The sequence below is a fragment of the Alosa sapidissima genome, chromosome 12 (assembly GCF_018492685.1).
Source record: "Alosa sapidissima isolate fAloSap1 chromosome 12, fAloSap1.pri, whole genome shotgun sequence".
Taxonomy (NCBI): domain Eukaryota; kingdom Metazoa; phylum Chordata; class Actinopteri; order Clupeiformes; family Clupeidae; genus Alosa; species Alosa sapidissima.
Genome location: NC_055968.1, coordinates 22041148 through 22059933, shown reverse-complemented (window position 1 = coordinate 22059933; position 18786 = coordinate 22041148). Strand labels below are relative to the sequence as shown.

General features: G+C 43.1%; 2 protein-coding genes across 3 annotated transcripts in view; one reads left to right on the top strand and one right to left on the bottom strand.

Moving 5' to 3' along the window:
* The window catches only part of gabrb3 (gamma-aminobutyric acid type A receptor subunit beta3), a 77165-nt gene extending 69015 nt beyond the window's left edge, over positions 1 to 8150 (bottom strand). The window contains exon 1 of the mRNA XM_042057455.1: positions 7881 to 8150. The gene's annotated coding sequence lies outside the window, so the exon portion shown is untranslated. The remainder of the gene's footprint in view (positions 1 to 7880) is intronic.
* gabra5 (gamma-aminobutyric acid type A receptor subunit alpha5) overlaps positions 1 to 14623 on the top strand; it is a 34615-nt gene extending 19992 nt beyond the window's left edge. For both annotated transcript variants that reach the window (XM_042057458.1, XM_042057457.1), the window contains exons 7-10: positions 5020 to 5163; positions 9548 to 9700; positions 10393 to 10604; positions 12735 to 14623. In XM_042057458.1, the coding sequence (XP_041913392.1) occupies positions 5020 to 5163; positions 9548 to 9700; positions 10393 to 10604; positions 12735 to 13040 (815 nt within the window). In that variant the 3' untranslated portion in view covers positions 13041 to 14623. The remainder of the gene's footprint in view (positions 1 to 5019; positions 5164 to 9547; positions 9701 to 10392; positions 10605 to 12734) is intronic.
* The last annotated feature ends 4163 nt before the right edge of the window (positions 14624 to 18786 follow it).

The window sequence follows — 18786 nt, the reverse complement described above, 5'->3', positions numbered from 1 at the left end:
CTTCTCTGGTTCTCCTCATCTGTGGGCTTATCAGGAAATGAATACCCCAGGTGTGGGGTCTCTTATCTCTCCCCTGCGCTTGGGGAGTCCGGTTTTGGTTTTTCCAATCCCTCTCCCAATTTTGTTTAGAATATCAACCAAGCTGAACTTTTGAGAGATAAAACATTAATGCAGCATGGCTGTGTAATATGAAAAGCACCTGAAGAAATAGCTTTCCCCTAACTACTGCAGACTTGGCAGAAATGGACTTATTGCATTGATATTCTGGTGCACAAGCTTGCAACAAGTACACCAGCAGGGCACTACTTCAATAATTAAGTGTGCTTGCTGAAAGCAGCACACTTATTGTTATCCGTCACACAAGCACACATTCAAGCACTACAAACTGAACTGAGATCACAACCTCACAGTCTTTAGTCTGTCCCAACTCATCTATTCTGTTCCCACTCAAATGCATGGGGTTATACAGAATTTTGTCTCGACAGCAAACTGAACAGCCATTAAAAGTCCAGATGAGTTTACTCACTGTTCTACAGTTGGAGGGCCCTCAGCAGTTAATGGTAGCCTGGGTGCCATTCCGAACTTAGCCAGTCAGACCGAACTTCCCGCCCACAACTGAGGTCGGGAAGTTCGGTCTGGCATTGCTTCATTGTGGTGGAAGTATGCTCGCCCTATATCAGGCGGACCAATCAAATCAGGCTTTACGATGATGGACAGGTGAGCAACAGCGCCTGGTCTATCACATCATTTGAGCACGCTTAGATTAGGCTTATGTTTGAAACAAAAACGGTGTGGCTAGAAGGATACATGGCTTTTAAGACCCCATATTGAAAATTCATATTATTTAATGAGGTTGTATCACTGAAAACTATTATTTCTGAAAACTTTGGCCAAAGTTGAGATGTGGGAAAACTCGTGGTTTCACTTTCCTCAAGGGAAAACAGAGCTGTTGCATTGCGACATGTTCCCTCGTTCGTTTGAAATCTCTGATTGACCACCTGTTCGAGGGATTTGCGACAGCCTTTCCCAGCTGTTTAACATGTTTAGCATATCACTGTTCAACAGAATTATTTTTAAAAACGGAGGGGATATAGGAGAAGAATATATCCTATAAGGAAGTGTGTTTTCTTCCTACACCTCACGGTAGGCTATTTTGTTGCTCTAATTGGTTAGGTCTATCCAATTGAGTGCAGAGGCATTCCCTCCCTATATCAGTTGAAACACGCCCCATAATTACGTCCCAGTGGAGCAGTATCAGACTCATATTCTGAATTGAGTATGACTACATCAGGCTAAGTTAATGGTTCAGTAAATGTTACCTGTTACTTGTATCTATGCGTGTGTGTGTGTGTGTGTGTGTGTGTGTGTGTGTGTGTGTGTTGTGTTTGTGTGTGTGTTTGTATTTGTAAATTAAGGCTGCAACAATTCATCAATCAATCAACTCTAAAATAGTTGCCAACTAACTAACTAGTTGATTAAGTGTGTCATTGGATGCATTACAATAGCTAGTTCATTAGACATATGGAGTAGTTGGACTTGTCACTTAGTTGTAATGAAATTCAAATCCTAATCTAAAAATGGCCAGGAATAACATCAGCATAATTTGTTGTCTATCTAGAAGAATTTCACACTGCTCTGGTAGCACTGCAATTGCACAGAGTTGACCAGGGTGAGCATCTGCTATACAGGTATTTGAAAAAGGAACCATATTGAGTCTGCAGAAGGAGACTAGGCTAATGTAAATTATAATTCAAATAAAGTGCAATTAGCAATGCAGTGAGCTGTGATTGTCTGTTTGACATTCTAAAATACTGGAATATCCACCAACTTAAACGTATGTGTATCCATGAATGAATGTGAGTTTGTGTCTGCTAGTATGTAAATATTCATGTTTGTGTATGCAATTCAGTGTGTGTGTGTGTGTGTGTGTGTGTAAAAGAAAGAAACGGGGCGCTAGTCTGATACTTGCTCTTTAAGAAAAGGTTGGAAAAGTGGTGGGTAGTGTTTGAGAATGTGCATCTGTGTATGTAGTGCATGTGTAAATGTGACTTGTGTGTGTGTGTGTGGTTTAGTGTAGTGCAGTGTGTTGTGTTGTGAGTGGTACAGAGTGTTTGGGCGGGTCTAATCCAGCTGTCTGGATGGCTGGAGTCAATCTTAATTGCAGCGGAGACATCCGCCATTTGAGTGGCGGGATTAATGAATGGCTCAGAGATTGGATGGCGTGATGGAGTGGAGTGGAGGGATGGAGGGAGGGAGGGAGAGAAGGAGGGGGAGGGAAAGATGTGCAGGCAGGAGGTTCAACCGCATTTACAAACCAGCTGACCCTGAAAAAGCTATCTGCTACAGTAAATACGTTCAGTCCATATTTGCTCTATCCAAATCAGCTTGCTTCCTGGAGTTACAAGTCTCGTAAACCCATATTTAGCAGCAAAAAGGACATAGACAACATATCAAATGTTGAAAATGAAAATTTGGACTATTTCATGGAAAGTATATGTTCATTTTGTATTTGATGCCAGCAACATGTTTCAAAAAAAGTTGGGACGGGAGCATGTTTACCACTGTGCTGCTTCACCTCTTCATTTAACACAATTTTGTAAATGTTTAGGAACTGAGGAGACCATTTGCTACAGTTTTGATAATGAAATGTTGTCCCATTACTCCCCGGTATAGGATTTCAGTCGCTCAACAGTATGGGGTTTTCTTAATCATGCTTTTCATTCCATTATGCACCTAATTTGACAAATCTGGACTGCAGACAGGCCATCTTAGCACCTGGACTCTTCCTCTATGGATAAATACTATTTAAATATGTGCAGAATTCATTTTGGCATTGTTTTCCTGAAATATTCAAGGTCGTCCCTGAAAAAGACATTGCCTGGATGGCAGTAAATGTTGCTTAAAACCTGTATACATCATTCAGAATTGATTGTGCTTTGCCAAATGTGCAAGATGCCCATGCTGTAGGCATTAATGCTCCTCCATACCGTCATAGATATTGGGTTTCAAACTGAGCACTAAAACAAGTTGGATACTTGGATAGGCCCTCTCCTCTTTAGCCCAGATGAGTCCATGATTTCCAAAAAGAATGGCAAACTTTGATTGGTCTAACCACAGGACTTTTTTCTACGTTACCTGTCCATTTTAAACAAGCTCAGGCCCAGATAAGAGGGTGGTATTTTCTGTATCATGTCTCAATACAATTTTAGCTGTTACATTTTTGCTACAGTTTTTGAATTGAGTATCAATCTGGGCACATAGACGATGGTTATTAGAGGTTTTCCTGAGCCGATACAATGACAGGTCTGGAGACAGGTCTGGTGTTGATGCAATGCCATCTGAGGTCCAAAAGACCACGGCCATCCAATTTGTTTTTCAGCTATTTCCCCTGTTTGCAAAGATTTCTCTGGATTCTCTGAATGTTTTAATAATATTATGTCCTGTAGATGATGAACTCCCTAAATATGTCACAATTTCATGTTAAGAAGCATTCAAATGACATTGTTTCATCATTTGTGCACACAGGTTTACACAGAGTGCTGAATACCACTATATCTTTACTTCTAAGTGACCCTGCTTCTCTGGGATGCTCTTTTTCATACCCAATCGTGTTGCCAGTTACCCTAATTAGTTGTGAAACATTCTTCCTTTTGTTTTCTTTATCATTACACAACTTTTCCAGCATTTTGTTAACCCTGTCCCAACTTTTTTTGAAACATGTTGCTGGTATCAAATTCAAAATTAACATATATTCTCATAGTCAAATTTGTAATTTTCAACATTTGATATGTTGTCTGTGTCCTTTTTACAACTAAATATGAGTTTAAGAGATTTGAAGATTATTACATTCTGTTTTTATTTACATTTTACACAACATCCCAACTTTTTCTGTTTTGGGGTTGTACATCACCAATGTAATGCAATATACTGTATGTCATGCTTTACATATACTCTGCGTTGATGGTATACTTCATAAGTGATATGAAGCATAGTACTGTAGAGTATATATTGTGATTTAAAAACTATAGTATTTCTCTGCCTATATTTGCAAAGGGTTTCTTGAGTTTCTTAGGGTATATGGTTTGTTTAAAGCTAATGTTTAAACTAGACTGCTTGCCTCTGTGACAGATTGGAAATAGGAAGTGCAGTCGATTGCAGTGTAGACTGTGCTGTACTTTATAGTAATTCTTTGTGGGTTTTATAGGGGCTTTGGAATTTAGGAATGAAGGAAATGGTTTTAGGATTTAGGAATGACGAGTACGCGTTTCAGCTGACTAACCAACTTGCTTCATTAATCAATTCAGGAGAGGGAATGCAGAAGGTAGGACTTAAAGGTCATTATGAGAGGAAGACATGGCTTTGGCAGAACGCTTGACCCCTATGCCAAAGGTCACATATTCGAATCCTGCTGATCCTGTTTGAATCCTGTGGTCAACCTTTCAGAACAAAAATAAACAGTGTGCTGGCAAAACAATGAAAACATCCTAAACTGAATGTAGTTATCTGATCTGATTAAAACAACCTTGCCTACAATGGCAGAGATAAAAATAGATTTAATTTAATTCAGCATGAGAGCAAATCAGATTTTTTTTTTTTTTTTTTGGGACGCACTGGAGTGGGAGATTGTCAGAAATGGCTGTTATTCTTTACCTCTTTCACCTCTGACCCTGAAATCGTTACGCAACGGCGGCACCATCCAATCAGCTAAAATTGATTGCTCTTAATGCCCAACTTGGCAGCCTGAGTCCCGCCCCCCCCCGGGTCTCTAATTTCAATCAACCACTTTCCCAATTTAGTAGCCCCCCATTAAACAAAACAAAAACAAATGTCATTCAAGCACAACATGTTGTGTCCAAGCTGCTTCGCGCAGTTCTGCTTTTTGTATGACGCATGAAGTATGTCGCCCTGGTGACTGACTTGGATGGTGTATATGCATCACATCTGTTACTGAGCTGCCTGGCTTTGAAATGGACTGAACTGGAGTGTTGTTGTTCTCCTAACCCTCCCACCCCTCCCCAGATGCCTACCCGGTGTCAGAAGTTGTTTACCAGTGGACAGAAGACGCAGCCAAGTCTGTGGTCGTTGCGGAGGACGGCTCGCGGCTCAACCAGTACCACCTGATCGGACAGACGGCTGGCTCAGAGGAGATCTCCACCAGCCGAGGTAAAGTGGGCACACGGGTGCAGGCACGGGTACGGGCCTGGGTGTTGGACGGGCACAGCACAGCTGCAGGATGCCAGGGCCTGACCCTTGTGAAAATTCCACCGGTCTGTCTCTGAGTGCCGGCAAGCCAAATCAGCATTAGAGGCAATATGCTAACTTTCACCCCCCCTCACCCCCTCGCACCTAACTACTGCACAACCTGCTGCCACAGCCAAAAGCACACACAGCAAGCCGCAGCTATTTTTAGAAGGGCTTTTTAGGGCTACAGGTTACTTCCTGTTGTCTTTCTGCACTTTCTGTTCATTTCCTGATTGGAATCAGAATAATTCAGGTTGGATTTGTTTCTACATGTAGGCATTTGCGTTAACCTGGCCCCATCCGCCTAATATCTCTGTTCATTTTCATTTCACTGATACTAGTCTGGCTCCTCTCAGTGCATTTACGTTTCAAGGATGGCGGGCCAATCAGCGATGAGACGGGATGATGTTTGTTTCGAAATCGAAAGTGACTGTGGTAAAGAGTAGTAGCAAGGCCTGTAAGCATAAAAAAATGCAGTCGGAAGAATATGTACATTTATACCAAAAAGGAAAACACATTGTTTCCTGACTACCAATGCGGTTTATTATCAGTTTGTAAAGATTAGGCGAAGTAGGAAGCAACGTTAGGAATCTCTGATCAATGTGATTGGTTAGGCTGGGTCTACGTCTACACTAGGGTTAGACCTAGGGTTAGACAACACGTCTATGCCCATTACGAAACATTTCCCAACGGAGAGAATCCAGACTCAATTCACAAAGTGAAATGAAGTAGTGAGTCTGGTGGCTACATTTGCGTGACTAGTGTCATTAAGCAGTTGTTGCTTTTTTGTTTGTGTTGTGTGCCAGTATGAGCTTGTGTGAGAAGTAAAAAAAATCAGCTCAAGCCAGACAGAGATGGCAAATGAATCTGTGTGTGTGTGTGTGTGTGTGTGTGTGTGTGTGTGTGTGTGTGTGTGTGTGTGCGTGCGTTTGTGAGTGTATGAAGGGGTGGGATTTGAAAACACCTCCCACATGCTGCCAGCTGTCTCTAAGGCCACAGAGGGAAGAGTAGAGGAGGAGGAGGAAGAGGAGATGGAGGAGAAGAGGAGAGAGAGAATGAGAGAGAGAGAGAAACACTTATCCACTTATCCTGAGCCACTGAGTCGGCAGGGTTAATCCCAGAGCCGGCCCATCAGTTGTGCTTTTACTCAGTGACGTCACACTGCCAGGATTGGCTGAACCAGGCACGGTGACATGTGGGAGGAATGCCTACTGTGGATGTGTGCTAGTGTATGTGTATGTGTGTGTGTGTGTACGTGTGTGTGCAGTTTGAGCAGCAGCGGCTTAATTTGGTTATGTAAAGAGGTACAGTAAAACACTCCAGTAGACCCAGGGGCTATTGGAGCAAGGCTGTGGGCTTTCCCTCATCCAGCCTTGAATATATGGGAATGCTTCCACGCTTTCTCTGCCCCCTATCCTTCCCCCCTCCCCCGTAGCCTCTTACCACTGGCTCAGGACAGACATTACTGTGTCCAGGTAATGGGGCCTATATGGCTGGTGCCTATGCTGTCACGGCCACCTATAAGCCTGGCTAACCCAGCAGGCTTTCACCCCCTGTGGTGCTCCAGTGCCGCTTAGCTCATGCTAGCCATCAGGATACACAGCCAAAGGAATGCATGTTATACAAATAAGAGGTAATCTCCTGATGCCTCTCTCCATCTTTCTTTCTTCCACCTTACTGTCTATCTTATTCTCTCTCTTTCTCTCTCTTGCTCTATCACATTTGCTCTCTCTCTCTCTCTCTCCTTTTTCATGACTGGTAGAAAAAAAGGTGAGAAAAAGAACCAGACGGAGAGGAAAGTAGAACAAGAGAGAGAATGGGTAAAAGAAGAGGGAATGAGAGAAATAGAGAATGCAAGATAGAGGGAGAAAAAGACAGAACGAGAGAGAGAGAGAGAGAGAGAGTCCTGGGGAAATCTATGTCATGCATGCAGTTCCTCATCAAATAATAACCCGCCATATGGACGTAAGAGAGAGAGAGTGAAGGCAAGAGATGGAGAGAGCCAGGCCATCGAGGGTCGGGGGAATCCTACTGCGTGGCGCAGGTCCGCTCTTACAGTAGCCCGTGCCTGAGATAAATAGCCTGGTAATGGAGAGCCCAAATGTCAGCCAAGCCACTCAGCCTCTCCCTCTGCGAGCCTTGCAACATGACAGCGTGCTTCTGCCAGCCAGCGCAGGTTTGCCAGGGTAGAGTGAAGACGGACGGCGAGAGTATGGATGCCATAATTAGCTCACCTAATCTGAGGTGGCAAAGCTTCTTTGCTCAGCCAGGAATAGTTCCACCAGGGATACTACGGGAGTGAGGGAGTTAAAAGTGGCAGCTAAACTCACAAGACAGAGGCACAAGCCAACATATAACAGTGCTGGTAATAAGATGTTCTCCTGATGTTCAGATGCAATCAGAGGTTCTATCCAGAAGAGCCTGGATAGCTTGTTTGCATCAGGTGTGACAACTGAAAATGACACCTTGTGTCACACTTTGGAAGTTTATTTAGCATGCTAACACATTAGGCACTTATCACCTTCACCACTAAAGACTTTGGAGAAGTAGTTTCCTCTACTGACACACACGCACACACACACACACACACACACACACACAAAGCATGCCCATGCATGTGGATGCCTCCAGTTACTCACCAGTTGACCAGCATGGCGGCATTGTTTTCCGCGATGAAGGGTAGCTCGCCGTACACACTCCAGAAGCCAAACAGTAAAATCCACCAGAGTCTCATGTTGGCGGCCGGCTCTCAAACCCGTTCCTCCCAAGGCAGAGCATGCAAGGCAGCTGTCATTAAGCGGGGCACTGCCAGACACTGGAGACCCCTCATGAGAGGGCAGGGCGGTGATGGGCTAGAGCCAGGGGCAGTGCCAGTCTCTCTGAGGGCATGCTTACCCACCTGTCCTGCATCCAAACTTTCCCTCGACTCCTTCCACTCAGGTCCTGTTAGACTCATTCATTCAGTGATCCAGCTCGAAGGGGTCGCAAGAAGTCCCAGGATGATGTCTGTTCAGTTTTGTTGTTTTTGAGGGGTTTTTTTTAGTGTTTTTTCCTGTGTTTTTTGCTCTCCTTCTTTTTCCTGATGCTCCCAGTGCTCTCCTGAGCGCTGCTGGCATGGCCTGAACGAGTGGGATTGGAGTGTATGAGTGTGAGTGAGTGAGTGAGTGAGAGAGAGAGAGAGAGAGAGAGAGAGAGGGAGAGAGAGCTGCAGGATGCAGATTGTGACAAGGGATTAGCAGGACAGAAAAATCCGATTTTGCCAAGAGAAAGCAGCAGTCATGAGTGGATTTTCCATAGTTTATCAGACTCACAAGCTCCAGTGGATTTTTTAAAAGCTTCAAATGCAATCTTCGCTTGGTTAACAGGATATATGAGGTTTTCCCCCCTCTCTGGCTGTCTTGTCTTTCATTCACGGTAATGATTTACCTCTCATTGACACACTAAACACTAAGGGACTCTATACTACTATGGGAGTCCATGCTATGTCCAGCCACAACTAATTATGACCCCCCCTTCTCCACATTTACCTCATTAAAAGAAGTCTGTTTATCGCATTGAAGTGACAAACAATTTAATGTTCAGTGTGATTAGAAAATTGGAAAATTGATCACTATTGTAAAACTACTTCTACTTAATCAATAAACCATTGGGCTGGGAATAATAATTTTGAAAACATATTAGGATTTATAAGAAATTTATAATCAAACTGAAGTGTACCGTTACATGGTGCTGTTGTACTACAGTAGAATAGCTCTCCCTCCTGCCTCAGTTTTAACTTGTACAGTGCTGCCTCTGTCTGGCCAAGACACCAAAAAATGACAACTGCTGACCACAAGTTGGCGCTGATAAGCCCTGTTTGCTACCACTGCCCATTACCTATTCTTTTTTTTTTTTTTTTACAAATATTCCATACATTTATTATTACTTATGTAGTGATTTATTTGTGCTAACACTGGTCTGTAGATGATCATCTACATACATGTACATCCATTCTGAATCATCTCTCTTTTCTGTGTCTTTTTTTTTTCTTTCCTGGGCACTGTTATGTTACTGGGCACGGAAAATTGACTTTTTGTCACATCCATAACGCCAGGGAAATGCCTTGGCATTTGTATGATGTGAATGATAACTTTTTTTGTGCATGATTCATTTTTTGTGCATTTTTTCTCATGTACATTCTTCAGCCAAAAAAAGCAGGAGCTCAAATTCGATGTAATCATTCACATCATACCATACCATCACATTTTATTGGCGTTATGGATGTTACAAAAAACGTAATATATTGCCCTACTCTTTTCTTCCCCAGGTCAATACACAGTAATGATGGCTCATTTCTACCTGAAACGGAAGATCGGCTACTTTGTGATTCAGACCTACATGCCTTGCTTCATGACCGTCATCCTGTCCCAGGTGTCTTTTTGGCTGAACCGGGAGTCTGTGCCTGCCAGAACCGTCTTTGGTCAGTACCAGTTAAAGCATGTTGACGAAAGTGAGAGAGACCACTAAGAGCTGTGTGTGTGTGTGTGTGTGTGTGTGTGTGTATGGGTGTGTGCATGCATATGCATGCGTGCGTATGTGTGTGTGTGTATGTGCGAATGGGTGTGTGCATGCGCACAAGTGTGTGTGTGTGTGTGTGTGTGTGTGTGTGTGTGTGTGTGTGTGTGTGCAGCCAAGTTGTACATCGTTTCATCTCATCAGTTATCACTATGCTTAACACATCAATATTATTGATGAAAATGAAAATGAGAATTGACTGAGAAATAGATAAACAAAATAAAGAGCTAATCTATGCCAGTGGCTGTTAGGGAGGACTAAGGCTAGTCTGCAGGGAACGCTCCTGGATTTACACACACAAGTGATTCAGTCCATGTAAAAGGAATTCTGGGATAATTCCACCCTGGTAGCCTAAGGCTAGGGATATCCCTTGTGCCAGGGATCTAGGTTAGCTTACTCTTCAGCCTCTATCTGCAAATTCACTTGGCGGAAAAATGTTGCAACAGAGAAAAACTTCCCTCTGGGACCAGAAAGCTCTTTCTCAGCCTGAGGCCAAGTTCAGCACCATGTTAAATGCATGGATGAGTGTCCACACAGATTTCTCTCCTTTCTCTGAGTGATCCGCTGTGCCTGTGTGTGTGTGTGTCCACTCTGTAGGTGTGACAACGGTGCTGACGATGACCACACTTAGCATCAGTGCCCGCAACTCGCTGCCCAAAGTGGCCTACGCCACTGCCATGGACTGGTTCATCGCCGTGTGCTACGCCTTTGTCTTCTCCGCGCTCATCGAGTTCGCCACCGTCAACTACTTCACCAAGCGGAGCTGGGCGTGGGATGGCAAGAAGGCTATGGAGGCACAACAGCCTAAGGTGAGACTACTCATTCCCTACTCACAGTAGCAGATAAGCCGAGCAGAGATGCCTTTTTGCACACAGCTACTGGGCCACTTCCAGCCGCCTGGGCATCACAGGACAGAAGTGGCAGGAGTGCTACTTGTGTCTCTCAAACCACCAGTGCTCTTCAGAGTGAAAAGGAACCCAGAACCAGAAGGAAAGTGTGCTTGTCATGCTTCTAACCCCTTCAAATAAAGGCCTATTATTTTTCAACCCAACCTGGAATATCTGGACCTGGATTTTTTTAAGCCCAAATTCCTTTTGTTGTCATAGTTTTTCCTTTTTGTCTGGATTTGAACCATCAGTTTGTCAACTGAGCGCTGATATGCTCAATTGCCTTGTTTATCCCACCCACTCTCTCTTTAGAATAATAATAATTCAGCAGCTGGAGTTATAACTTTTATACCAAACCGTCTTCTCGCTGTCCGGTCCAGACGATCAGACCAGGTTGCATAATACAAGTCTGTGTCTGAGGCTATTCATGCATTAATACTGAGGATCAGTCCTCATGATCAAACACAGCTGTGATTTTGGAGTTTACTGAAGAAAGACAAAGACAGTTGCAGTGATGAAAACAAGGAACTTGTTCATTTTTCCCCTATATCTTAAAGACTTGTCAAGTAAACTCTTAGAAATCACTGTGAAAGAATTATAATCATCTATCAAACAAAATGCCTGACAACTAAGTAGAACAAAGGTCTGAAAAGCCATTAATGTTGTGTGTGTGTTTGTGTGTGTGTCTGTGTGTGTGTGTGTCTGTGTGTGTGTGTGTGTGTGTGTGTGTGAGTGTGTGTGTGTGTGTGTTCTTACATAACATAGCACCACATCCTGTTTTCCAAGGATCCAGGAAATTTCAGTGCACCGCTTTACTCATTAAAGTTGCACAACATGTTTGTATTCCATTCAAACAGCAAAGATAATTATATGGCTCCTTTGTCACTAAGAGCTTTAAAAGACTGACACTTTGTTCTTTCTTCATCTTTGGAGACGTGTTTGTAAAATGCCAGTCAAGCAAACATCAATGTCATTTGTGTAGGGCGGCCTCCACACTCAAAATACACTCCTTAAATGTCAGCCATTGTCACACTTCATATAATTGCCTTTGTGTTTTAACTTTAGTTTGATTTGACCATAAATCACCGTTAGGGTCTGATTAATACCGATTTGCTAAAACTCAGGCAACTGACTGAACGGCGGTCTCGCTGTGGACGTTGCCACTGGACAGCTCCCGTCCCTCCGCTAAAGGTCACCTAGCAGGGATGCAAAAAAGTGCTGCCTATCATTGTTTTCTTCAGAGAGGATCTATTTATTCACAGGTCTTAGCAGGAGTACAGACAGCAGGTTTCAGCTCTGACCTTTAAATATCAAGGTGACACATCCCTATGCCATGCCAGCAAGGTGAGGATGGGTAGGAGGGGTGGGGGCTGGCCAATGAGGGACCAACTCCCATTACAGCATCATGCTTTGAAGGTGCTTTGTTTGGTTATTTATTTATCTATGCTGGTAAGTGGTTTCACATGGCGGTCATCCCTGGCGAAGGTGATAATATGGTCGCGCCGGAAGGTGAAATGGAGGACGGTCGATAGGCGAGCAGCATGGGGGTGAGGTTTGCGTTGGTCCCAGGCACAGGGCCAGGTCATTCCCATGGGCTGTCCATCAGAGAGAGTCTCCAGTGCCTGCTGTCTAAGGTCTACAACAGGGAACCCTGAGGAAGAGAGGGTGTCCATATTTTAGTGTTTACCCTTTTGTGTCGGTTTAAGATAAGCTTGTTTAATTCTGTGCATTTCAGTGGGACGTTGGTATATAGAGGGGCATTTGCATTTTCAGTGTGAATTGTAAGAAAGGAAAGTTAATTTAACACCTGGGATATTGCTTGCTTGAAATGCTCCTCTATTCAAGAATAGAGAAATGAACTCACTGATTTCTTTGTCCTATAACCTGTTATCCAAGACATCTATTCTCTGAGCCTTCACCATGTCTTTACCTATTCTTTTATGTAAGGTTTTCTTGTCATTTTGTACAGTCTCTGTGACCTCTGGTGTCATTTCATTCAAGGGTTTTAATCAAGCAGGGTTTTCATAATGCCTTTTCATCTGTTCTTGACAGAGAAAGGATCCCTTGGCACTCTCCAAGAAGCCCAACAATGCGTGCGCAGCCGGTGTGAACTACACGCCCAACATCACCAAGGATACGGCCATCTCGACTATCTCCAACAGCACGGCCGTGCAGCTGAAAAGCGGCGAGGCCAAGGCGCCGGCCATTGATCCGAAAAAGACTTACAATAGCGTCAGCAAGATCGACAAGATGTCCAGGATAGTGTTTCCGGTCCTTTTTGGAACGTTCAACCTGGTCTACTGGGCCACTTACCTGAACAGGGAGCCGGTTATCAAAGGGGCAGAGTCCCCTACATAAGGAACCCTCTGGAACGGTCACTATCTTTCTTCTGTATTTTCCTCACAGCCTTATTGTCCACTGACTGGACCTCTGTTTGATATGACGGCTGGCACCTATTTGCTGTTTACTGTACTCTTTTTTCACCAGTCACATGGAGAGATATCCTGTTACTTTTTTTCTGCCTTTCATACGTTGCATGATCAGAGCTCTATGGGAATACTGTTCTCATACTTGCCTTGACTTTCTTCTATATATTGCTGTTATACTAGGATTCCTTAGAGGATTGTCAACAAGTGTACTCAACAATCAGTTTGCAAATGGAAAAAATCCATCCACTTTCAAGACAACAAAACTTAACTAAACTACAGTCACTGCATAGCGTTTGGCATCCACATTTTTGCCCATTTTACTTTTGAAACAAAGGTTAGTGTTTAAAAGTCCAGCACGGCCAAATGCTATGCAAAACCTCTCTTTTCTACTATACTGTCTCTGCTAACTGCTTGTTATTGTATGTAATTCTTTGCTTTGTATGAATGGGCATTAGGCCTCCTATTGTCAGAATTTAACCCTTAAAGGAGTACCGTCACACCGGTGTGACGGGAATGTTGGGAAATGAACGTTCTAAAGAATATCTGGGTTGATTGAATTCAACATAGAATTTTAGAACCTTCAATTGTTGCGGAACTTAGAATGTTCAAAAACCTACACCTTTAAGGGTTAATACTGATACACCATGTGCCAGGCTCAGCGGCAACTGGCTCTGTCCCCTGGAAACGGGTCACATGTGGCCAAGATCCGGCTCAGAGACAGCAGCTAACGTTACTGCAGCTGCACAGTCCTGGGGGTACTGCAGGTTTTTCTTTTGTTCCAAGCAGATAAAAAGCCATGCTAATTGCGTTGCCTTCAGAGAATGAGAGAGAGAGAGAGAACTCCGCACATATGCACTAAAAACTGCAGAGAGCGGTGTCCTTTTATGAAGCCAGTGTGACTGCTTCCACCCCATTTCCCCTTAAATATGTACAGTAAACTTAGCCATTTTGAGATACTGATGAGGCTGACTTGGCTGCATCTTTATTATTTACACCACAGCAGCAACCTCTGAGATTTCACTTTTTTGTAAAAAAAATAAAACATTGTGTAATAATAATATTAATGATAATAATACTATTAATAAGCCCCCTATACTGTACTTTGAGATCAGGGTGGTCACAGGTCTGATCGCAGATTTGAAATCATTTGTACTATATATATAGCCTAATCATGGTGTGGGTGTGTTTGTGTGTGTGTGTGTGCTTTGCTTGTACTGTAAGGTTGTAAGGTCAATTGGCCAGATAATTGGTAAACTGTACTGAGGAAGAATCGAGTGGATCAGTGAGGCTGTATTGAATAGCCGAGTCCGAGCAACGCAAAGGAGTAGGTCAGACTTTGGCAGCTTTAATGATTTTCTACAATCTCTCTTTTCTTATATCATTATTACTATTGCTGCTTTCACTCATGTTACGATAGGCGTGATAACGTACACTGTAGGAACGCTAGCTACTGTGTTTTCGTTTGTAACGGCATTACTCGCTTTCTTGCTTATTTATGACAGTTTTAGTGTTTTGATGGGGTGGTGGGGGTGGGAAGGGGAGGGGGGGGTATCTTTCCTTCTTTTGCTATGGTATAGTGAGGTGAGGGGCTGGGGTGATTGGGGATAAGGGCCTGTCTCTCAGACTGAATGGAGACAGCTTACCCATTAGAAGCCTTAAACAAAAACTCCTTCACTTATTTTTGAGGCTCCTTCTGGTACCTACCATGTGATGGCTTTTCTACACCAGGTTCTTTTCTGACTCTTTGCAATTAAAACTACTGTATTTACTGATCAGTGATTTCCAAGGATTTGTTAAAAGTTAAAAGGGTTAAGGCAAAAAATAATAATATAGAAACATACAAATACTGTATTCTGCCAGTGTTGTGTGATCTGCTGGAAGAGTCTGTTGGGTCTAATTTGCCAGGTTGCTGCCTACTCTAGAATGGATCTGACCCTAATCTGATGCAGATCCACACCAGATTAAAGGTGCGGTCTACAATTCTAATCCCATACATTTTTTTTGTCCAATTCAGCCAATTGCAATTTGCTCCTCCGTGTCTGTTAGCTGCCCATTCCATGTTCTGCATTCTTTTTTTTTTTAACACTGGTATTTTCTCACATAGTCCTGGCTCTGTACATGGGGAACAAACCTAGTGGCTTGTGCTGCGCTACAAACAATCCCAGCCCAGTTACAGCATACACATGCATCAGCAGCACGGAAAGGAGGTTTCATATTTGGCTATTGAGCACAAATATCAACAACCTTTAGTGACCCTGACATTGAATCATGGACTGCATCTTTAAGGCCAGAACTGTTCTAGAGTCAGCTTTTTACTGGGTTGCCATGTTTCTAGAATGGAATAAAACCCCATCAGGACCCTTAGATGTGAATAAGGAGTAGTACTGGGGTAAACATCCTGATCTCTCTAACATACGGTGCTGTGTATGGCTGGCTGTATGTCAGTGTGGCTGACACTGTATGTTTCTAAGCACACCGGTGCTCCGAGTCAGCCAGTCAACAACTGTTATCGTCTCTCTCATAACGTCCCTTTAGTACTTCTCAAAGGGAATTCAAATGGCCGGAGCAAAAACAAAAACTTCTGTTGTGGATTTTGGTTTGGAAATGGAGTGCCTGTAAACTTTTAACTTACACAGGGAGATACTATTGTGCTGAAGATAAATAAAATAAACACACATACACACACACACACACACATACACACACAACCCCTCTTTTCAATGCACTGAACACAGGAAAGAAGCATCATTTTAACTACTGAACTGATGTCAATTGAAGAGTGCCCAGTGGGGCTTTAAAAGTCCCAGGGCGTGTCCTTCGGTGACATCTCTGGGAACCCATGTACAGTTGTCCTTTGAGAATAACTACAGTATGTCTGAAGCAATAAAGTCATGGCTCGTATGTTCACCTGATCATGTGCTCTTGTTCTTGTACTCACCCGAGGTGACACTGGAGCTGCTGTTTTTTTAATGGCTTTCATCTTTCACACTCCCATTTCCCAAACCCGCTGTGTGTTTTTGTCCTTTTGTGTGTGTGTGTGTGTGTGTGTGTGTGTGTGTGAATGCTCCCAAATTCACACACACACCATAATATATTTGTAATGTAATACCAGTAACACTGGTCGTGTGAAAGTCTGGGATTTCCAGGGCCTGTCTTTTTTCTGACGCAGATGGAAGCTCTGGGATATGAAACGTGCTGGAAGATGAATGAGTCCATTGGTATGAATTGGATCTGCCGGAATGGGCTCTCCCCGCCCATTCAGATTTATGGAGAAAGAGAGAATGGGAAGCTTTAGTGTCAGAGGGAGGCTCTCACCACCAGCTGTTTTTTTCTGTCTCCCTCTCTCTCTCGTCCACCCCCCCTTGTGTTGGACAGTAGGGCACGAGATTTGAACAGAATGGTGATATTTAACGGTGCAGACTGGACTCTGCAGGACGGGGGGGGGGGGGGGGGGGGGGGGTGGCAAGAGATTGTTACGTGAAGCTTTTCATCATATTTTCCTAATGGAACAGCCGCCGGGCAAATCAGCTGCATGGTCGCAGACGAGGAAGGATTCTCCTGATTGCTCTTGGGATTATACGCCACACACATACACACACACACACACACTCTCTCTCTTTCTATCTGTCTCGCTCCTTCTCTCTCATACATACACACATCAACTACACACAATTCCACACACACATGTTCCCTCATACACACATTCAGGCCAGAGCTCCCTAGCAGGAGTGGACTGGACTCCGCCTGTCCCCATGCTTCATTCTCTGTTTGGTGGTAACATCTGGGCCACATCTGTTTGCCCAGGATTTAGCCCCACTTAAGTTGCATGTCCCATTCATCCATGTTCTCACTTGATTCTAGTGTAAGCTTTCACTCATGCTACCAGTTATGTGTGTGTGTGTGTGTGTGTGCATATGCGCATGTGGTATGTAGCCAGCAGCACCAGTTGCAAGAGGCTTTGAACAAAAGATTGGTGAAATTCATCCTCCATCTAAACAACAGCTGCACTGTAAAGTGATTGTTTGTGTGAGCATTGTTTCAATTTGTTGTACAGTATGCTCTATGCTCTATGATATCCTTTGTGTAATATAAACAATCATGAAACCCAAGAGCAATAGAGATACAACTACTTCAACAAGTTATGATAATTGAATATCAGCAAACAACCGTTCATGCATAATTGCTTTTTTAATATTACACATGATTATTTTCTTTATTTATCCTCTTTCATTCTCTTCACATATTTAATTTCACACAGAAAGTACTTTTGTCTTGAAACATTTTCATAGTTTTCATTCAGATTTTTTTTGTGTTTTTAAAACTTGAGGAGCCTACACTTAAGTCAGGTTGGATAAATTGTAGCCTATAGCTGTGCACAGTAATGGCAACTCATTAAATGGGAAATTTGCTGGATTGGTTTTCTGCTGATTTATTGATATCTCATACCTAATTACTGTAACACAATCATCAGATACGTACCTTATCTGCATATTGCTCCAGACAACTTGAGTTTGGAACGGGAGGCATTTTGAGGAATATAATAATATTTTGCTTCTGGTTTTGGCTAGTTTTGTTTCCGTTCTTTATTTTTATTCTGCATTGCTGTAAACGACCAGTAGAGGATACTGTACCATACGTCCAGGCATGGAGGTTAAGCCAGTCTACGTATGGAACGACTTGTTCGCTTCTTTGGATGTACAGTTCTGCGTTGAATGGCCTTTGTGGTGTTGTCAGACCCCTGGAAACATTTCGACAACAACAGGTTGAGAGATTGGCAGCCCACACGGACATCTTTTACGAGAACCGGATGAAAATCACTTCTTGTTGTGACATTTCCTGGGTTGTCAAAGTAATCCCCGTAAAACGGTAATGGTGGTGTGTAGGTTCATGTGAAAATGGAAAATGGGTGTAACTTTTGGGGAACATAGCAGAGCGGTACGGAAACCACATGTTTTCATCTTGAAAACAGAAGCACACTAATATCAGTAAAAATGTTTCCCCTTTATCTTACAAAGCTATACAACATCATATGCGCTTAATAAAGTAGACATTTTAGTAAAGTCGCGTCTTACTGGTGTTTGTTTTTTGAGATATCAATTGGTTCCAAGGAAATAAGTGCGCATGCCTGGACAATCTGTGTCATATTTATAAATCCGACTAAATGACAGTAGCCCAATTAGCTTACTGACAGACATCTGGAAACAAAACCAGCCGCGTAAACATCTGTTTGAAATACATTTCAACATTTCGCGTTTTATAACATGTTCAAATATCATGCTTTATGCGTACGCGCAGTTTCGCCTAAAATATCGTAATTTAATACTATTTGTCTTCAACAGTAAGCAGATGATCTGCGCAATACTTCCCCTAGAACATTCCCCTTTCAACCGCAAACTAGCACATTCCAAGTGATGTGGACACAGCATAAAATATATATGCAACTTGCCGAATCTTCCAAATACTGACACGTAAAGCATCAAAACGCAGAGATGTATATCAAATGTAATGACATTGTATGAGAAAGCCTCTTATAGTTCAAATGACGTCATTTGGAAAAAGGGGGCTTCCAACGAACACGTTTTTGGGGCGCAAATGTCCATGGACTTAGGCACTATGTCTACGGATGAACGGATTCCATCGAAGCCAGTGCAACTTCAAGGAGCAGGAGGGGTTCG